This window comes from Botrytis deweyae, assembly GCF_014898535.1.
Source record: "Botrytis deweyae strain B1 chromosome Unknown BDEW_018, whole genome shotgun sequence".
Lineage (NCBI taxonomy): Eukaryota > Fungi > Ascomycota > Leotiomycetes > Helotiales > Sclerotiniaceae > Botrytis > Botrytis deweyae.
In genome coordinates, this window is record NW_024066225.1 from 556,461 (window position 1) to 573,279 (window position 16,819).

Sequence of the window (16,819 nt, forward strand, 5' to 3'; positions counted from 1 at the left end):
CTCAAAATCTCAAATCTCAAATCTCAATCTCAAATCTCAAAATCTCAAATCTCAATCTTCAAATCTCAAATCTCAATTTCAATTTCAACAACCTCATCATCATTATCAACAAAAAGCATACCTACATACATACATACTCCCCCTTCCCCCCCCCCCTCCCCCACGCCCCATTTCATTAATAACACATCATAATCGAAATTCACGCTAAAGCTAAATAGGTATTTATATATCTCGCGAGAGACAATCAATCAGTTAAAATCGAAAACAAAATAACCTTATGGTAAACTGTAGGTAGGTAGGTAGGTAGGTAGGTAGTAAACTAATTTGCTTTTCTCGAGTCATATGAAGACTCCTATCGATCCTGCTACTTTTTTGAAACAGTGACAGTGAGAATACTAAAAGAAAAATCGCCAATGGATGGATGCTATGATGCTAAAAGTACAGAAGGTGTAGTATTTTGTGTGACGAGGAAGAAAAACTTCGCTTTGAAAATGAGTTTTGGAATTACATCACATCAGTTTGTGAGTAATGAGTACTAGGGAGATAAGTAAGGACCTGGACAAAGGATCGTGGTGATGATTTCGGTATGTTGATGAACTATCTACCAGGCGCTGACTTCGAAATTTTCCTTGGTGAGGGTTAGCAAGGTCTTGAGTGAAAAAGAAAGGAGTGCAGAATTACCTCTGGGAAGTATGTAGTAACGACAGTACGATCTGCGAATTTCCTACCCGCGAGGGCCTTGAGAGCCTTTCCTGCTGATTCTGGTGTGTCAAACTTCACAAAGATCTTACCAACTCCAGTTGATTGTCTACTGCCACCAGTTGGTCTTGGGACTTTCATTTCCAGAACCTTGCCATATTTCTCGCATTCTTCCTTTACATCTTCGCAGATTTCTAAGGGATTAATCAGTAAATATTCGAATAGATAAATGTTTAAAACTTACCCTCGTAATCTTCATTATCAATGAGTTCTTCAGGAGTAACCATGTTGAGCAATTGTAATACTCTGCCATTTTCGAGATCCTGTGATGTGGTACCAGCAAGCATAGACATAGCATTGACGCTCATCTCCAAACCAGATACTTGGGTGTTACCAATGCTAGCTCTCTGAACTTTGAGATGCTTATCACCAAGCTCCATACCATTAAGACCCTCAACAGCAATATCCGTTGCAGCAGGATCCACATATTCACAAAAAGCGATTCCCTAAACCATGTTAGTATCTGGTTAAGAACATGTAATGGTAAACTTACTCGTGATTCATCTGTATTGCTATCTTTGACCAATACGAAAGCCTTCAACTCTCCAAAAGAAACTAATAGCTCTGTAACTTGCTCATCATTCAAATAGTGAGGAATATTAGTAACACTGATCTTGTTTTGAGTATCAGCTACAACATTAGAAATCACACCTGGCTCGAATGGTGTTTCATCAGTAACTGCTGGTACAATGTAATCTTTTGGGCGACGAATGGAAAGACCTCGGGTATCAGCGGAGCCATTTCCTGTTTCCATATGGTCATTGCCATCCATGGTGATTCCATCCAATGCTAAAGCAACCGTAGCATCAGATTGTGTTTTGAATTCAAGTAAAGCAAATGAGCCATCTTTCGAAACTTGTGCTGAGATTAAAGGATCAGAACCCTCTATAACATTCAATCCATTAAGCTGAAGATTGAAGAAACTAACAATAGTCTCTTCCTTAGTATCAGCAGGAATGTTATGAACGAGGAGACGTTTTGATTGTCTGGAGTTTGAAGGTTTGAGAGCTGCATTAGTGACTTGTCCACTGGGTTGTGCCATGAAAGCTTGTAGCTTGCTTGGATCCATGGGTTGTTGTCGTGGTGCACCTGGAAGTGGGAACATGCCCGAAAGTTTAGCTTGCTCAGCAGTAACATTCTCATATCCTGGCGGTTTGATATCCCATTGTGTCAATCTCCTCTTGCGCTCCAAAACTGATACAACATCCGTCAAATCTGGTGTGGGCTCTCTCTTCTTTGGTGGAGGTGTTGGACTCTTGTCTCGCTTTGCGGCTCGTTGAGCTGCGAATCCTCCGTCGGCATCTCCACGATCTCCCCGATCTCTTCGGTCGCCTCGATCACCACCCCTTCTGCCACCTCCGCCACCACGTCTATCGTCGAATAAATCTCTGTTGTCTCTGCGCGGCGGTCTTTCATCATCGTCCCTTCTAGCATCTCGTCTTGCTGCTCCACGATCTCTATCCCACTCTCTCTCGCCACCACCACCTCTTCTTTCCCTGCCCGAATACCTATCTTCACGTTCCCGCTCTCTGTATTCGCGACTCGTTGAGTAAGAATCCGCACCCCGTGAATCTAATTCTCCATCGCGGCGAGAATTTCTGGAGCCTCGATGTCCTGGAGAGCGCGAGCGTCTTCGATCTCTATCACCACCACGTCGATCATCTCGGGACTTTATTTTCCACATGTTAGATAAATTGACCTTGAAATAATTGATGAAACATTCTTACATGATAATCTCTAGACGAACCATGTCGATCTGTTGATGCTTTCTTGTCAGTAGTAGCTCCATCTTCCCTTTTAGGTTTTGTCGTTGAAGGTGCCATGCCTCTTGATGAATAAGTATCGCCGTTCATATTGTTAATTGCGATCCAGAATATATTTTTCGGGAAAAAAATGAAGACGTGCGATTGTGATTGTGGTTGATAGACAAGCTCAAACCCGAGGCGGAATTTTTGTAGAAGCTGTCGCGAATCTCATTCGAATTTCGCGCTAAGATTAGAAACGTTGTTCCTGTAAAGCGCGCCAAGGTGGATTTCACCCAACCCACATGAAATCACAATCGCTTTTTCACAATGGGGAATTTAAAGATCTCAGAATGGAAGAAGCTTCCAGTGAATTTGGCAGAGCTTTGTATAGATACTACATTACGTTGTGGGCAATCTTTTCGATGGAAGAAAGCTGTAGATGAAGATTATTGGTACGTGACTCTCTTTCTTGTACTGTAGTCGAAAGAAAGGGGGTTAATCTTGAATAGGTCTTGTACACTACATGGTCGTATAATATCTCTCAAACAAGACTCAACTCATCTTCACTATCGTACAATATTTCCTGAGATCAAAGTTCCTTCGAATCATCAGCCTTTAGTGAAGAAGGAAAAGCTTGAAGACGAGGATGACACAGAATCTTTACTTCGGCATTACTTGAACCTTTCACCAAACTTGACTCAGTTGTATGAACAATGGTCTTTGGTCGATCCAAATTTCAAGAAAAGAGCACCTAAGTTTACAGGAGTTCGCATTCTCAAACAAGATGCTTGGGAGGCTTTGGTGGGTTTTATTTGCAGCAGCAACAACAATATTATAAGGATTTCTCAAATGGTATGTTTCTGATCTCAGGACTTCGATGATCTTATTAATCACTCTGGTTTAGGTCAACAATTTGTGTTTACATTATGGTCCCCTAATAGGACATATTGATGATCAACCATTCCATGACTTCCCACAACCCGAAGCCTTAACTGGTTCTGGAGTAGAATCACATCTCCGCGTTCTAGGCTTTGGGTATCGAGCAAAGTACATTGCTCAAACAGCATCAATTGTGGCATCGAAGCCAAAAGGCTGGCTCGAAAATCTTCGCAATCCAGAGACTTTTGACAAGCCCTTTGAAGGGGAACTTCCAGCAGGAGGACGTCCTGGGTATAGAAAAGCACATGAAGAGCTTCTCGAGCTTCAAGGTGTTGGTCCCAAAGTAGCTGACTGCGTTTGCTTGATGGGCTTGGGGTGGGGAGAGGCGGTTCCTGTGGACACGCACGTTTGGCAAATTGCTCAAAGGGACTACAAGTTTGGAAAAGGAAAACATAAGAGTCTTACTAAAGCTACATACGATGCAATTGGTGATCATTTTAGAGCGCTGTGGGGTAAAGAGGCTGGCTGGGCGCACTCGGTCTTGTTCGCGGCGGATTTGAAAGCATTTTCTGATAAACTTGTCAGCAAGGTCGAAGTTAAAGTTGATGAGCTCGAGATCAAGCAGGAGAATGGGGATGTTCTGGAGAAGAAAGTAGCAGTCAAGCGAGAGTATCCACCAGAAGAGATGGATTTGAAAGAAGAAGAAGGGAAAGTGGTGATTAAGTGCGAAGGTGTCACGGAGGAACTCGAAATCAAGGATGAGGTAAAAGTGTTTGAGCCATCGGCAAGAAGTGTCAGAGCGAAGAGGAGGAAATTATAAGCATTCGGAAGCTGTATAATTTGTACAATAAATGTAAACTATATCAAATTGGACACAGATACTTTTCATTAGATTAAGGAACTCTGCTATAGAAATTCAGCACACATAAACACAGTCTAATTATCAACTCGTTGTTTCAGAAGCTCTTGGACATTTCCAAAGTCGTCTTCTAGCTCACGATGGTCTTTCATCTGATATCTTTTTGCGTGTTTGTTTGTTTGTTTGAATATCAATGTCACTTTTTTTCCCCGAAGCTCGGATCATAAAATGACCCCTGTCTCAGCATTGAGCAGCAGCAACCTCCCCACTTCCACATCATTTCCAGACTGGTACTGCCCGCCGACACTATGGGATGGCTAGATTTTTCATCAAAATCCAAGAAGGAAGAAAAAAATGCCACTCGGTCCTCCTTCTCATGGGGCGATAATCTCAATGCGACGGACTGGCAGCATTACACGGATCCGCGAACTTTGATACCGACCATTTTGTTGACCACTACCATTTTGGTTTCCACGCGCTTCTATCGCTCCTATTTACGTCGCATTCCCGAAGCTACGTACATTCGACCCGGATTCTTCAGGAAGAGGAGTTTATTTGGCACGGTCACGAGAGTGGGCGATGCGGATAATTTTCACCTGTTCCACACGCCTGGTGGGAGACTGGCAGGCTGGGGATGGATGCCCGGCCGCAAGAAGTTACCCGAGGGAAAGGATTTGAAGAACAAGACGGTAGGATGCACACGCTTTAGTGTTGGCGTATCAGCTTTTCCACGGGCTAATCCATCCCCCGCAGATCCACGTTCGAATCGCCGGCGTCGACGCACCCGAAGGGGCGCATTTTGGGAAAACGGCGCAGCCCTTTTCCGGCGAAGCGCTGATCTGGCTGCGGGAGTATATTCAAAATCGGCGGGTGCGCGCGTACATCTATAAACGCGACCAGTATGATCGGGTGGTGGCTACGGTGTGGGTGCGGCGATTTCTCGTGCGCAAGGATGTGGGAAGGGAGATGTTGAGGGCGGGCATGGCTACGGTGTATGAGGCGAAGATGGGAGCGGAATTTGGAGACTTTGAGGCACAGTATCGGGCGATTGAAGAAGAGGCCAAGAGGAAGAAATTGGGTATGTGGTCGGGGAAGAAAAAGGATTACGAAAGCCCGAGAGATTACAAGACCCGCACGGCGAATGCAGCGAATATGATGAAATGAATGAGGGAGGGAGGGGAGGGGAGGGAATGAAGGAAGAAGCATGATGGATTATTATAGATACCCCGTATATTGTTTATTCATTGTTTATTGAGAAGATGAATGAATGCGTGAAAATTGAGTCCTGGTATTTCGATTTGAAGAATGGCATGTTATTATTGTTATTGTTATTATCATCATTATTATTAATAGTAGAATGTTGATATAGATGTTGAGATGGATATTGTAGAATGATCTTTTAAAGGGGTAAAATGATTAATGGAATGAATGATTGACGGAACCAAGGGAAAGGTTGAAATAAATACCTAGTAGCTACGGAGTATCGTACATGACATTTAATTTGAAAGGATGATTTATTGGGAAGGGATGAACCTGAACCATCATAAGTTTCTTCATGCGTAGGTCGTAGGTCGTAGGTCGTAGGTAGTAGGTGGGTATCATTCAAGAAGTATTTATCCTCAGGCAAGCCATGTTTGTTACAAGCATTGGAGACTGTTTTGTATACCTACCTAGGTATCTATTGATGTTTGAGAAGTTGGCTCGTTGGGATCTATTTGGTTGCTGGGTAGGAAGAGAAAGGGATTCAGATTCCCGCATTCCATTCCTATGAAGCGAGCCATAGCAACCTGTTACCTGACTAATAATAAGAAGAAAAAGGGAAGAATGTAAGATCGTACTACTGCACAGCATAACATAATGTGTAGGTAGGTAGGTACTAGCAGAAGTGCTGCATGCCTAGCACGTGCCTTGGTAGCAAACATAAACATGATACAGATTTCCACGTGATGTTACGATCTTACCATGGAGTATCGTACAGTATCAGTATCGCACAGTACCTCGATTCATGCTGCCGCAATTAATAAATGTTTCTCTCACGAATTCAATGTTGCATATCGTGATAAATGGTGATGATTTATCATTCTATTCATAGCTCTTGGTATTTACGATGCACCGGTGTATGGACTTCGTACCCAGGTACTCCATCTCATTCATTATACGATATTAAGAATCAAATCAATCCAATAAATCAAAAGCAAAAGCTTAATCGAGTCGTATTTGCATCCCGTTTGGGAAAGTCGAGAGATGGGATGTGCCTTGATGGTTTCATCATCGTCCGAAAATGTCAAGTAATGAGGTACCTACCTAGTAATAATAAGTGCTCTGCTCAGCATCCACGCCATTCATTCATTCATCAGACTCTTCTGTGCTCATTCATCCATCTCTCTCGTCTCCTCATCTTCTCGTCTCCTCGTCCGCCCACCATTCCCACCATTCCCAAAATGTCCTTCTACTCCTAATTTGTACCAACCATTAGAAAAAGTCGCATCTTTCAATTTCTATACTCCGTCCACTTACACACATACACACTCACACTCACACTCACTCACACCCACACCCACACCCACACTCACTTTTCTCGTCACTCGTTTTTTCTCCTTCTGCAAATCAGAAACACGCTCTTTTCTTATCAGAAACCCTTTTTCTCGTGTGTCGTGTTTTGAATCAATCAATCAATCGATCTCTTTGTTGTTCTTGATCTCGTCCTGTCACTGCTGGCTGCCCAAACATTGTACAATACCGGTACGTGTCACAATTTCTGCCCCTGTTTATGCCCTCCCTGCCCTGCCCGTTTGCCCCAAAATGCAGTGCTGCGGTCGATTCACATTCACATATGCAAGAGAAAAGGAAAAAGATAGACCGAGAACCAGGGTCCGACATGGAGATGGGAGAAGTACAACATAACTAACTTCTCTCTCTTCTTCGTTTTTTGAAGCACAACAGAATCTCACGTATCTCACGTATCTCACGTATCAAGTTCCATCAATTCATCGTCAACCATACACTCATTTTTCAACATTCACTTCACATACACACAACACACTCACACTCACACTCACACCCTCCCGTATACACACAGTCGATCGTAACTGTATTCATCCATTACACCTTTCTTTTTAACGTTTTTAACCGTTCTCGTATCATCCACCCATCTCACCCACCAGATTCACCCACCATTGGATTCAAATCCGCCTTCAATCCGCCTTGAATTGGAACAACCAATCTCAATCCCGCTTGGCATCCTTTAAACAGCAATTCGGCCCCAAGACAACACTCCACCAAACTTGCAACTAGTTTCACAGACTGCGCAATCCAATCGAGCGATAATAATACCTACTACATATGCCACCAACCACATAACATCATTCAGAAAAAGAAAGAACCAAAAGTTTGATAGATCACCCGTCTCCCTTACAGACTGATCTCTTGAATTTTCACGCACAATCTTGCAGAGAAATTAATTCATCAACGACCCAAGGAGGATTATCCTAACAGTAACCGCCCGTTTATTAGTTTGAAATTGATTCCTGGTTCCTGAACACCCGAGGCTCACCATTCACAAAGCTGGTACAAAAAAAAAGTTAATCCCATACTTAATCTCTCTCATTAGCCCAATACGCGAATCTAGTCCCGTCCAATCAAGTCGACTTTTACCTTTTCTGTCTGTGAGTGAGATTACTGTCTATCACTTTAGATTCCTTCGACTCCATTCCACCTTGAACACCAACACAACACAACACAACACAACTCTACGCTCGTTATATGCTTCGATAGACGGAATATCCATTCTCTAATATATCCACGAACGAAGAATCTTCCATCGATTTATACACCATACTGGAGGGCAATTAAATGGCTTAAGCGTTGCGCGTCAAGTCAATGCAATTATTCACGAAAGTGGAGGAGGAGAAGCCATCGAGCTTTTAATTCTCTCAATTTTTGCGACACGAATAATTACTTATTAATACTTTTCAGAGGGGAACAGCAATGAGGTTCTCATCATGGCTGAGTCCATCAGCGAGGAATTCGCCATCTATAATAGCCTTCTCTTCTCTATTGACCTGGACGCCGTTAACGCATGCGATCACTTTCCAACCGGCTCCTTCCGCCAACCTCGATCTTTCGAACTTAGGACGTGTAGGACTGGGTGGAGATTTTGATGGCATTTCCTTATATAAATACGCTGGTCAAAATGAAGATGGCTACAATACTACGACCCAATCCGTCATGGTACGCTTTCCAACGGGTGAATTCGATTCCTTGGCATCGGCCGACGCTTCAATCGCAGCCATGTGTCCGTACGTTAAATCGGATGGGACACTCGTGGGGGTAGTAATTGGAGGTAACTTTACGAGCTTAGGAAATGTGGAATCGCAAGGTATTGCATTATTCAATTCAAATACATCGGCAATCACTGCACTCCCTGGATTATCAGGGTCAGTTTCGGCACTCTTATGCGACGAGAAGACAAACGCAGTCTACATTGGGGGTTATTTCGATTCGACAAATTCTTCAAATGTAATCAAGTTGGTGGACAATACCTTGGTCGCCCTACCTTTCTCTGGATTTAACGGTCGGGTCAATTCGATCTCGAAGGCGTCGAACGGAAATATCATCTTTGGGGGAACGTTCACAGGACTTGGAAATTCTACTGCAACAATTACAAGCAAACCTAGTAATGCAACTGATCAGCAAATTGTCAATATTTCTGGCGCCAACATCACAAGCAGTGGCACAGCCACCACTACAGGCTTTGACGATCCAACAAACATTGTTTGCAAGACTAATGGCATTGATGGCTCTGGAAATACTTGGTTATTGAAAGATGATACTGCTGGGTGGTGGAAAGCTACGTTTGGCTTTGGTTTTCAGCCTACCAAGTTGAGATTATGGAATACCCACCAAGACGGACGGGGTACCAAAACGTGGAGATATACAGCTCAGCCAATCAATGGTATCATGAACTTTACTTACATCGATCCAGCTACAGGTGCTAACGCAACATGCACATCGGAATGCCCTTTGAGCAACAATGCTAGTATTCCATACCAGGACTTTCACTTTGTGAATTCAGTTGGCATGGATGCCTTTCAGATTGATGTCTCTGCTTGGTACGGCAGTGGAGGTGGCCTGAATGGTATTGAGTTGTTCCAGGATGATATCTTTTCCTATGCTATTAACGATTTCAATGAGCCTACCTGTGCTTCTTTATCAACTGCTTCAAACACAACATCGACCGGTCCTTGGACCATCAGTCCCTCATTTCAAAGTGATGCAGAGTACCTCACAGGAAGATTTACAGCAGATACAGCAAGCTCAGCTTCTGTGGTATTCTACCCTGATATCAGAGAGTCGGGCAACTATACAGTGAAAATGTACACCCCTGGATGTATTCAGGATAGTACATGTACCAGCAGAGGCTCTGTTGTTGTAAATGGAAGTGTGGCTAGTGGCGCTTCTAGTACTTCCGCAACCTTCGGCTCGCCCATTACCCTCTTCCAATCTAATGACTACGACAAGTATGATCAAGTATACTCTGGTTACATCGAAGCTGCTAGTGATACCTTCCGTCCTTCAATCACCCTCACTCCAAGTGGTCAGATTCCTGGAAATTCCGAGAATTTTACCATTGTAGCTCAGCGAGTTGGATTCATCTTGAACAATGCAACTAGCACAGGATTAAACGGTCTTTTCGAATTCGATCCAAGCCAGAGCGTCATCAACACTTCCGATTTCCAGAATAATACGATCGATCAAGCTGGTATGAAACTCAATACCGGTGCTGAGGTCAATGTTGTTGTAACTTCTGGCGACACTACTTTCGTTGGTGGCAATTTCTCCGCCACAGGATACGAAAACGTATTCTCAATTTCAGACTCGGGTCCTAGCTCATTAGATTCCAGAGGATTAAACGGAGAGGTCCTCACTATGCTCCTTGAAGACTCAACCCTATACGTTGCAGGAAACTTCAGTAGTAATTCTGGCTCAACGACTACTGCAGGTTTGAACAATATCGCCGCCTATGATATCACGCAGAATAAATGGAGTGCACTAGGAGCCGGTGTCAATGGAAAGGTTACATCGGTGGTGCCAATATCATTAAATATCACCGCCAACACACCCGAGAATGTCATTACTTTGACTGGAGATTTTAACCAGCTCATTGCATTTGGAAGCAATTCTTCAGTTTCTGTTTCTGGTTTCGCCATTTGGGTACCATCACACGACAATTGGTTACAAAACCTTAATATTGCGGCAATGTCTATTAACGGTCAACTCACCGCTGCGGTAAATGCTTCCGGCGACGCCATCTTTGCGGGTTCGCTCTCATCCTCGCAACTCGGCGCCAACGGAGTAGTTTCTCTCGCATCAGGACTAAGCCCATTCCCCGTCAAGATTCAAGCTACCCAAGCACAGTCTACATCAACCTTGTCGAAAAGAAATACTGCTAGTCAAAATGTAAGTGGTGTTGTAACTGGGCTCTTTTACGAGAACGGCTCGCGCAATATTACCATTCTCGGTGGTCATTTCACCGCAACTTCTACCAATGGTACCGACGTTAATAACCTTGTCTTTATTGATGGCGCAAATGACAACACAGTCACTGGACTCGGATCTCAAATTGACGCCGATTCTACCTTCCGTGCACTGGCTATACAAAATGACATTTTGTATGCTGGGGGCTCTGTTACCGGGACTGTTAATGGAGGACAAATCAATGGGCTTATCTCATACAATCTTAAGACTTCAACGTTCTCATCACAAACACCAGCTCTCGGCGGAAATTTAGTTGCTGTCAATGACATCGCAGTGAGGAGGAAAAATGGTGATTTGTATGTTGGTGGAAGTTTTACTCGAGCCGGATCATTAGATTGCCCAGGTGTTTGCCTATTTACAGCGTCTGCATCCCAATGGAACCGACCAGGAACAAATCTTGAAGGTACTGTCAATACTATGCTTTGGGCTAGTGATACCTCTCTTATTGTAGGCGGGTCATTATCAGTCGACGGCGCCAATGTATCCGTAGCGACTTACGATACCAAGGCTCAAACGTGGACCACCGCTACTGGCGCAGAAAACATTCCAGGAACAGTAACATCTCTTGTCCCAGCCACTAGTGACATTTCAGAGTATTGGGTGGCTGGTACTGCAAAAAATGGCTCAGCTTTCGTTATGAAATATGATGGTACAAACTGGCTCTCGGTTGGGGATGTATTTGAAAGTGGTTCAGTCATTCGTGGTCTTCAAATGATGCCTCTTTCATCAAACCATGACAACTCTGATCTTGTTCCTTCCAATCAGGTTTTGATGCTTACAGGTGCCATGGTGTTACCAACCTTTGGTAATGTCTCGGCAGTTCTCTTCAATGGAACCACCTTTCAACCTTTTGCTCTCACAAGCAGTACCTCAAATACCGGAGGTAGTCTGTCACACATTTTCTCACAAGAGGATAACTTCTTCAAATCATCAGGTATGTAATGATAGTGAAAAAATATTGAACAAATTTCTAACACCATTTTAGGCGGTCACCTTGCAGTTGGCTTGGTCGTACTTATCGCTTTAGCTATCTCTCTCGCATTAATATTCCTTATAGTTGTTGCAGGTGTACTTGCAGAACGTATCAGAAGAAAACGTGAGGGTTACATGCCTGCACCAACAAATAGTTACGACCGAAATAATGGAATGTCAAGAATTCCTCCACAACAACTATTCAGTTCACTTGGTCAAGGTCGAACCGCAGCCGAAAAAGCACCCATGATTTGAGATGACAGTATTACGACGGCGTCAATGGGAGGGGAGGGACTTGGTTTAAAGGCGTTCTGGATAGGCTAATATGCCTTTCATTATTTTTCTTTCATTGTTCATTGTTTCAGCATACCCATTTGGAGTTTTACATATCAAAGTGATGCATTTATTGCTCCATGGAGTGATCCGCTTTGCTTTCTTAATTTTTCGGCAATTATGCAAATCCAGCGGCGTCACCAGTTTCTTTCCATTTTCGCATTACAGCCAGGCTTAATGTTTTTACACCAAAATTCTTCGGACATATTACAACACAACTCGAAATCTTTTTCTCATTACTCTTACTTTGTACAAAGATAAAAGAAAACAAAACAATCTGCAGTCACCGACACAAAGGCTGCGAAAGATGGAATTAGCGTGGAATGGATTTTTTTTTTTTAAGAATAGCTAGCGAGATTGTTGAAGCAGATCTTGATACCTTTCTAGGTGGTTACAAGTGCCTAATGTATGGATTTTTCATTTCGCATGTGTAGAAGCGAAAATGAGGAAGCATCATAGATAGGGCTTGATAGTAATGTTTTAAAGTTATACCTTTTTCCTTTCCCTTTTTTTACTTTTTTTTTTTTTTTGTGAGAAATGGAAGATGAAATGGAGGAATTGATTTCCCGGGAAAGAGAATCAGGGAGGAAAGCGATGAATTTAAGGAGAGGAGAAGAGGAGAAATGAAAGAAAAGTTGATGAAGATAGGTAGTGAAGATGGTGAAGAAATAAAATCATATAATTATGAAATTTTCATGTATGATGGTTGTGAATGGTGGTTGTGAATGGTGGTTGTGAATGGTGGTTGTGAATGGTGGTTTAGTCGTTGTTGATGGTGTATGTGCTGATTATTTGGTATATACTCGTAGGTATATATATATATATATGTAAAAGTTTATGAAGCTTCGAGTTATTTGAATTTTATTTAGGTACTTATTACTAGGTAGGTAGTTGTGGATTTGAAGGGGTGGGATGAAGGGATGAGATGGGATGGGATTTGTTGTGATTTGTTGTATTTTGTTTTGTTGTATTTTGTTTTGTTATGTTTTGTTGATTCGGTAATGGTGATTGGGTTTTGATTGATGGCTGGCTGGCTATTGTATGAATAAGGAAATAGGTGTGAAATAGATGTGAAATAGGTGTGAAATAGGTGAAATAGGTGAAATAGGTGAAATAGGTGAAATAGGTGAATAAATAGATAGGTTAATAAGGAGATGAGTGGGTAGAAAGATAGATGAATGGATGGATGGATGGATGGATGGATGAATGAATGAATAGATGAATAGATGAATAAATGAATTGATTGATAGATGAATGGATGGATGGATGGATGGATGGATGGATGGATGGATGGATGGATGGATGGATGGATGGATGGATGGATGGATGGATGGATGGATGGATGGATGGATGGATGGATGGATGGATGGATGGATGGATGGATGGATGGATGGATGGATGGATGGATGGATGGATGGATGGATGGATGGATGGATGGATGGATGGATGGATGGATGGATGAATAGATGGATAGGGGGTAGGTTGATTGATTGATTGGTTGATTGTTATAGGTTGAGGTTGTTTAGGAAGGGAAAGTAGTATAGATGTAAGGAAAGGAGAGGGAGGGTGTAAGTTGATGAGATGGGTTTTGATGAGATGGGTTTTGATGAGGAGAGGGATGGGATGGGATGGGATGGATTGGGATGAGAGAGGTGGAATGGGATTGAGAGGAGTTGGCAGGAGGAGAGAGAGAGAATTAAGTGGGTTTGTAAGGTAGGTATGTTAGGTTAAGTTGGTTTTTGTTGATTGGTTGACTGACTAATATTGATGCTAATGCTGATGCTGATGCTAATATCGATGTGAGGAAATATATTATATTATGGCTTGGGTTTGAAGTAAGAAGGATGATTTGATGTGGAGGGTTCGGAAGTGGATAGTGTGTGTATGATGAGAGGAATTTGGGGAGGAGGAGGAGTCTGGGGCGAAATGGGAATCGGAATAGGTGGATGTATTGTATGTTGTGTATAGTATGTGAAAGTATGATAAGGAAATGGGAATGGGAATGGGGATTGGTGGTGTATTTTGGAAATCGATGGTTAGAGTGGAGGAGGGGGAGAGAAGTAGTATATTATAGTGTGGTGCAGTGTGTTTGAATCTATAAGTAGGAGTAGGATAAAGGGAGGATATATATATAGGAGAATGGGAATAGGGAGGGGATGGCATGAGGTGGTGGTAGGGTAGGTAATATTGGTTTGGTTGTCGGTATGAAATAAGCGATAGATAGATACACTGCGAGAGAGGGAGAGAGAGAGAGAGAGAGAGAGAGAGAGAGAGAGAGAGAGAGAGAGAGAGAGAGAGAACGAATAATCTAATTCAAAAAAAAAAAAAAAAAACTCGAGCTTTGTGGTGGGTGAGAGAGTACTCTGCGATATCAATTTCTCTCGTCAATACGCGATGAGTGGTCGCGTGCTAGAGTTTTTGTATCTGTTTGTTTGTTTGTATCTGGGTGGTATTTTCGCGCTGGCGAATGGAAATCAGATTCTGTGTTTCTGTTTCCCTGTCTATAGTTTGTATCTATCTCTGTTTATTTAATAGAGCGTAGGGTAATACTTTTTACTTTATTTTCAGAGCGGGAGGAAGCTTGTATGGTATTCGTGGTAAGATTATAATGACTGTTTTGATTATAGATCTCTAGATTGTGGAAGATAGATATGAGGTGATGGAAAATGTGCGGGTGGAAAGGGATGGGTTGTGATGTGTGGGATTGGAGGGGCTGTTGGAGGGATGGAGGGATGGAGGGGGCTGTGGATATACGTATGTATGTGTATATATGTTTGTGTGTATATGTATGTGTATATATTCTGTTTATAATATAATATACTAAACCCTCTCTTCCGAAATAAGAAAAGAATCCCAAAGTATACTTCCTTCTTTCTTAGTATTTATAAGAATAAGAATAGAATCCACAGGCATCTCATAGCGCGTAGTTAAAATATCTCATTCTGAAATCTGCCTGTCTTTTGATATTAATATCAATATGAATTAGAAAAACTAATATTACTGTTTTAATCGGTGTTAAGAATGAGAAGAATTACAGCTTTGGCTCGGGATATATATGTATATATAACTCCGTCTCTGTCTTTGTTGATTATAGGTATCGCTTGTATATTTAAGGAGTTATGACTTGGAATGATGTTCTTGGGCTTTTGGGGTTGTTTGTTTGTTTGTGAAGTGGATTGGATTGGATAGCTATAGGTGTGCAGGAGTTTATGGGTATGAACTGTGGGATTGATGAGATCGTATGCATCCATCTTGGGAAAACTATCATGTGTAAATCCTCCGACTTCATTTTCGAATAGTGGTAAGCAGCAAGTTGAGAAAGACAAGCAGAATCCACATTCAATACTTGAATCTTCACAGCATGATTTTTACCACGGGTCTAACATTCCTGAAATCTAATATTGAATCCCGAAGGTTGAAATCAAAGCTGCATAATGGCTGTTGAATTTCTGAACGCAGCTAGAATCTAAATTGATATTCAATGTCGAATATCCGGCATATCTCAGTGATCTGGGCTATGATAGAGTGAGGATTCATCAGATATGATAGATAGAGTATCTGAATAGATACTGTAGCATAAAATCCAATCTGATGGTTCCCATCTACAAACAATGAAGATAGCAATATATAGCTACCTTCCCCCTTGGAAGCCCTCGAGGTTGAAATATCGATAAAATCGTAAACTCATTTCCATATCAGAGGATTGCGTACTCGCAAAGAAAGACAAGTAAGTAAACTCTTCCTCTGGATCTTGTAGTGAAATGCTGTCTTTACTTTTGATCTTGATAGATTTCAAATACACATGGTGGTTCATTTTAACGCGCATCTTGAGAGTCGTCTTGAGACGAATGATCCTTGCTTGGAGGAAAATGATGGCAAAGATTTGATTTGCAATAGCTATCTTGGTAATTTAATTGAAAGCTTCCGATAGTTAAGATGTTGTATCTTAAAATATTCTCAGCCTTCTCCTGTGTATGAGATAATGTATCCTCCAAGCGACTCCCTATTCATCCACGAGATTTTCTTGCTTCCCTCCCCAGCACTAAAGGAGAATGTAATGCGAACCAAATTGATCACATCTAGCGGTTCTACCACTCAAAATATTTCAGGCGAAGCTCATTAAAATTTAGTCAATAAGCTCGAATTCCGAGAATTTTGGTATGTATCTAGGTATCTGTAGGATATTTTTAGATTTTAATATAAAGTGACTAGATTATGGTATAGGTACCTATTCATAGAACAGATATTCGCCAAAGCTAAAAATCATACGGTTTTCATCATTCAAAGCTAGATTCTATCCTCTCATGGAATTTATCCCGACTGATTCTAACACTATGTAGTTAAGAGCCCAACATTTCTTGCCACCATAGTCAGCTTCATGATATTCTTCTATCATGTTATAGATTTCAATTCTATTCTCCTGCCCGAGAGATGCAATCAATGATGAAGATAAAGGATAGAGTTTGAAAGTATCTATTCAGGCAGTAAATAGTTTATCCAAGTGACTTTACTTTTAACTAATGACGATAAAATCATTCAGTTCAGGATAGGATCTATACTCTACTCTCACACAGAGATTGACCTTGTTACGTGACTCGAAGTGATCAATTTGATGTGGGAGAGATTTCCAGATATATGTATTTGCCAGCCCACCAAGCACTGGCTGGTCTCCTATGTTTTTGACCTCCGGGTAATAGTGTTGGTGAACAGGAAAACAATACACGGACTGCAGTTT

At 42.0% G+C, this 16,819-nt stretch overlaps 4 protein-coding genes across 4 annotated transcripts; 3 read left to right on the top strand and 1 right to left on the bottom strand.

The window, feature by feature from the left end:
* Positions 1 to 601: 601 nt before the first annotated feature.
* Positions 602 to 2,612, bottom strand: EAE98_007656 (uncharacterized protein; the record flags this gene model as incomplete). Its single annotated transcript, XM_038955279.1, has 6 exons — positions 602 to 628; positions 682 to 893; positions 944 to 1,205; positions 1,253 to 2,428; positions 2,487 to 2,515; positions 2,585 to 2,612. 6 exons carry the CDS (start codon positions 2,610 to 2,612, stop codon positions 602 to 604), a joined length of 1,734 nt encoding a protein of 577 aa, XP_038808457.1.
* A 219-nt stretch (positions 2,613 to 2,831) lies between these two features.
* On the top strand, positions 2,832 to 4,203 carry EAE98_007657 (uncharacterized protein; the record flags this gene model as incomplete). Its single annotated transcript, XM_038955280.1, has 3 exons — positions 2,832 to 2,956; positions 3,014 to 3,356; positions 3,409 to 4,203. The coding sequence occupies 3 exons, from the start codon at positions 2,832 to 2,834 to the stop codon at positions 4,201 to 4,203; spliced, it is 1,263 nt and encodes a 420-aa protein (XP_038808458.1).
* Positions 4,204 to 4,550: 347 nt separating this feature from the next.
* EAE98_007658 (uncharacterized protein) lies at positions 4,551 to 5,406 on the top strand (the record flags this gene model as incomplete). The annotated part of the gene is made up of 2 exons (XM_038955281.1): positions 4,551 to 4,931; positions 4,996 to 5,406. The coding sequence occupies 2 exons, from the start codon at positions 4,551 to 4,553 to the stop codon at positions 5,404 to 5,406; spliced, it is 792 nt and encodes a 263-aa protein (XP_038808459.1).
* A 2,823-nt stretch (positions 5,407 to 8,229) lies between these two features.
* On the top strand, positions 8,230 to 12,006 carry EAE98_007659 (uncharacterized protein; the record flags this gene model as incomplete). The annotated part of the gene is made up of 2 exons (XM_038955282.1): positions 8,230 to 11,713; positions 11,765 to 12,006. The coding sequence occupies 2 exons, from the start codon at positions 8,230 to 8,232 to the stop codon at positions 12,004 to 12,006; spliced, it is 3,726 nt and encodes a 1,241-aa protein (XP_038808460.1).
* Between the last annotated feature and the right edge of the window lie 4,813 nt (positions 12,007 to 16,819).